This window comes from Monoraphidium neglectum, assembly GCF_000611645.1.
Source record: "Monoraphidium neglectum strain SAG 48.87 unplaced genomic scaffold scaffold00830, whole genome shotgun sequence".
In the NCBI taxonomy this organism is placed as follows: domain Eukaryota; kingdom Viridiplantae; phylum Chlorophyta; class Chlorophyceae; order Sphaeropleales; family Selenastraceae; genus Monoraphidium; species Monoraphidium neglectum.
Genome location: NW_014012798.1, coordinates 14,318 through 18,350, shown reverse-complemented (window position 1 = coordinate 18,350; position 4,033 = coordinate 14,318). Strand labels below are relative to the sequence as shown.

The 4,033-nt window shown below is 64.8% G+C and overlaps 1 protein-coding gene across 1 annotated transcript in view; it reads left to right on the top strand.

Annotated features, from left to right (window-relative positions):
- Nucleotides 1-625: 625 nt before the first annotated feature.
- The window catches only part of MNEG_5519 (NADPH-cytochrome P450 reductase), a gene marked incomplete at both ends in the record, with an annotated part of 4,119 nt that continues 711 nt past the window's right edge, over nucleotides 626-4,033 (top strand). Inside the window, 6 exons of the mRNA XM_014046006.1 lie at nucleotides 626-889; nucleotides 1,262-1,438; nucleotides 1,711-1,993; nucleotides 2,255-2,552; nucleotides 2,741-2,957; nucleotides 3,306-3,638. Of these exons, the coding sequence (XP_013901460.1) occupies nucleotides 626-889; nucleotides 1,262-1,438; nucleotides 1,711-1,993; nucleotides 2,255-2,552; nucleotides 2,741-2,957; nucleotides 3,306-3,638 (1,572 nt within the window). The remainder of the gene's footprint in view (nucleotides 890-1,261; nucleotides 1,439-1,710; nucleotides 1,994-2,254; nucleotides 2,553-2,740; nucleotides 2,958-3,305; nucleotides 3,639-4,033) is intronic.

Sequence of the window (4,033 nt, the reverse complement as noted above, 5' to 3'; positions counted from 1 at the left end):
TCAAACTTCACCACCTGTGCCTCAGAAGTTGGCAGCCCGTTGCTTGGACTGCGAAACAAGTAAAGGTGCGCAAGGAGTTTGAATTGTCAAAGCAATGAGCCGCACGAGTTGCAGGGACACGCCATCGCGTACACGGGCACCAACAAAAGAGCAGCTGACGGGCAGCAGCCAGGTGCGTGGCAGCGCTACGGCAGGTGTGGTAAGATGTTGTATCTTACCTGGACACGCAAGAATCTTATAAGCCCCTCTGCATGCGTTGCTGTTGCCAACAAGCAGCTGTGAGGGGCCTGGCACATGTGTAGGACCCAACCTGGGATTACATTACGAAGTGGTGGGGCGGGTCAGCTGCCCGGCGGTGCCAACCTAGTGGTGGGGCACCAGCAACATTCCTAGTATGGCCTTTTCGGAACGTTAGTAGTAAGTTGCACTGGTTTCGTCTGTGATCACGGCTTTCTTTCATGCTTATCACCCGCGCATAAGGAGTGGTTCGTTCCCGCGTGCACCCTCGTTGCCCTTGACACAAAGACTTTGTATCGTACAGTTTCAGTGTATTCATAACACCACGTGTTTGCAAAAACGCTGCACACTGCGTTGTCCCGCAGCGTTGTGCAACTGTGCACACACCATGGAGCCCTTCTCCCTGGTGCTGGTGGCGCTAGCGGCGATCGTATTAGTACTGATCTTGAAGTTTAAAGGCTCGAGCAGCGGGCTCAGCAAGGCGGACGGCAAGCTGGGCGACAAGCTCCCTGCGCGCAAGTCGCTTCAGGTCGACGACTCAAAGCCGGCAGTTAGAATCCTATACGGCACGCAGACAGGCACGGCGGAGAGGTTTAGCAAGCAGCTGGGGAATGAGCTGCGTCGCAAGTATGGCGACAGCACGTCTATCGAAGTGAGTCCGGCGCACAAGTCTCTCTTTTGATGTTGATTTTTTCTCAGCGATACAGAGAGCCGCTGAAGGGGGCCGCAGCTGTTGTCCCTTGCTGACCCATTTTTGAGTGGCAACGCGTGTTGCGCACCGCTGCCGCTGTGCCAGTTGGAGGCTGTCCGCCCCACGCATGCGCCACCGCTGAATCAAGGCGCACACACTGCCGTCATGCCACTGTTAGGCATGTGCGCAAGCATGTAGAGGGTTGGTGCGTACCGATTCACTGCCCTTGCTGCCATGCGCCCACCCATTCGGCTCGCCAGTGCCCTCAGTGTGGCTCATGCCATGTCTCCAAGCTCGCTGCCTCTGCACTGCTATGCCTGCGCCTCTTGGCAGGTCATTGACATTGAAAACTACAAGGCCGAACGCCGGCTACCCAAGGAGCGCCTGGTGCTGTTTCTGATGGCAACCTATGGCGACGGCGAGCCAACTGACAATGCCGCCGACTTCTACAGCTGGATCTCGTCCGAGGCGGAGGCGGTGGAGAACGGCGAGAAGGAGCCCTTCTTGGAGGTGGGCGCCAGCTGCAGGGCCAAGGCGGCGCCTGCACGCCTGGCGTTGGAGTTGTTGAAGGCCAGAAAGGGGGTGATAGCGGGATTTGCAGGTGGCTCAGCCGGGGTGACGGCCACCTGGGGGCTCCAAGGTCGCATGGCACGCTGGCAGAGCGGTGCGACGGGGCCATGCACCTTCCAGCATGGCTGGGCGTTGCCATGCACATGATTCGGCCGCCAGGGCGCGCAGGTCGCTTACTGCAGTTTTTGGGATTGGTGTGCGCCCACCTCTAGGAGGTGGCGTACGGCGTGTTTGGCCTGGGCAACAAGCAGTACGAGCATTTCAACGCCGTCGGCAAGCGCATGGAGAAGGCCATGAACACCCTGGGCGCGTCGGCAGTCGTGCGTCGCGGCGATGGTGACGATGACGAGTGCATTGATGATGACTTTGACAAGTGGTCGGCAGAGCTTTTTGCCGCGCTGGAGGCGAGCAGCCACCTGGTTGGCGCGGCTAGCGCAGCAGGCGTTGAGGCCGTGCCAGAAGTCGCCCCTGAGTATGAGGTCGAGATTTTGGAAGGTGAGGTGGGACAGGTCTGGAGTGGGGCTGCAGAGCGTACAGAATGCAGCGGGCTGTTGGGATGCAACTGCAAGGGGGCAATCTAAGGGGCAAGGTTGCCAGCAAAGATTGAGGATTGGTCGTTCCTCGAGGCATGAAAGGCCGCGGGAGGTACTAGGAGCAGACAGCTCGGCCCTTGCCGCCTGCCTCTGGTGTCTGGCTGCCCGCGGCGCCTGCAGCTCGCGCCCACCGTCCCCCCTGCCCGCCTCGCCACGCCTCCAGGACCGGTGGCTAAGTCTGCAATGGCGGCGCCGTTCCGCAGCGGCAGCGGCACCAGCGCGGCGTCCCCCTTCATCGCGACCATCTCCGAGGTCCGCGAGCTGCACACCGCAGCCAGCGACCGAAGCTGCGTGCACGTGGAGATCGACATCTCCGGGGCCAAGGGCCTGTCATATGCGACAGGCGACCACGTGGCCATCTATGCGGAGAACAGCCCCGAGGTTGTGGAGGAGGTGGCGGGGCTGCTGGGGCTGCCGCTGGACACCGTGTTCAAGCTCGCCAAGCCGGAGGACGGCTCAAGGTGCGCCCGCCGGCTCGCCGCGCCGCTGGTTTCACCCGCGCTCGCCGGCCATCACGCGGCCAGTGGCTCGCAAGCTGTGTCTATCGCTGGCTTCGAACGCAGCCTGTGCCGGCGCTTGTCCCCTGCGCCCGAGCCGGGCCTGCGCGCCCAACATCCCCACCACGCTGCCCCCTTCTGCCACCCCGCAGCAGCCTGGCCGAGCCGCTCCCCGGGCCCATCACGCTGCGCGACGCGCTCGCCTACTTTGCGGACGTGCTGTCGTCGCCCCACAAGGGCAACCTGGTGGCGCTCGCGGCTGCGGCGGCCGACGGGGAGGAGCGCGCCAAGCTGCTGCGGCTGGCGGGGCCCCAGGGCAAGGCGGAGTACCAGGAGTATGTGGCTAAGCCGCACAGGAGCCTGCTGGAGGTGGGGGTGCTTGATGCCGCCCCGCTGGGGCGGCCGCACCAGTGGCGGCGCGCGGGGGGGGGGGGTGTATCTTGCGCATATCTGTGGTGGTGGTGCGCAGCGTGGGCGACTCGACGGCGGTTGGCAGTTGCTGTCGGCGCGCGGCGGGCAGCTTGATGAGGGTCAGGGACAGCAGCCGTATCTGAAGCTTCCATCCGGACGGCCAGGACGCCAAGCCTGGGAGGACTCACGTCAGCAGCAGCCCGTTTGCTGTCCGCTTTGTGATATCGTCTGCCTGCCAACGTGCTCACCCGCTGACGCGCCTCCCTCCCCTCCCACCCCGCTGCCCCCTTCCCTGCGCGTCCGCAGGTCATGCGCGAGCACCCGTCCGCCAAGCCGGGCCTGGGCTTGTTCTTTGGCTCCGTCGCGCCGCGCCTGCAGCCCCGCTTCTACTCCATCAGCAGCAGCGGCACGCGGCACCCCACCTCGGTGCACGTGACGTGCGCCGTCGTGAGGGATGTCATGCCGACGGGCCGCGTGCACGCCGGCGTCTGCAGCAGCTGGCTCGCCAAGGCGGCGGTGGGGACAGAGGTGCCCGTGTTCATCCGGCACAGCCATTTCCGGCTGCCTGAGGACGGGCACGCGCCCGTCATCATGGTCGGGCCGGGCACTGGGCTCGCGCCCTTCAGGGGCTTCCTGCAGGTGGGGATGGGCGGGTCGGTGGACGGCGGTGGGGCAGGGTGCGTGGATTATTGTGTGTGTAGGTGGGGGGGGGGCAGGTGGAAAGGTCGGTGCATTGGTTGGCAAATGGGCGGGTGACTGCATCCAGAGGGTGCAGGCTGCGCAACAGTTGCTTTCTGGTGGGGGGGCTCCCGTCTCCAGCTGACTTACTGCATGGAGGCGGAGCTTCCCAGGCTTCGCTGCGTGGTGTGGGAACGTGAGGCGCCCGTGTTGCCCTGTGCCCCCGCCTCCTGCCACCCCGCCTCCCGCGTCCCCCCACCCGGCCCCCTGCTCACCCGCCCTGCCGCCCCCCGCTGCTGCCCGCACCCCCAGGAGCGCCAGGCGTTGGCGGACGACGCGGCGGAGCTGGGCCCGAG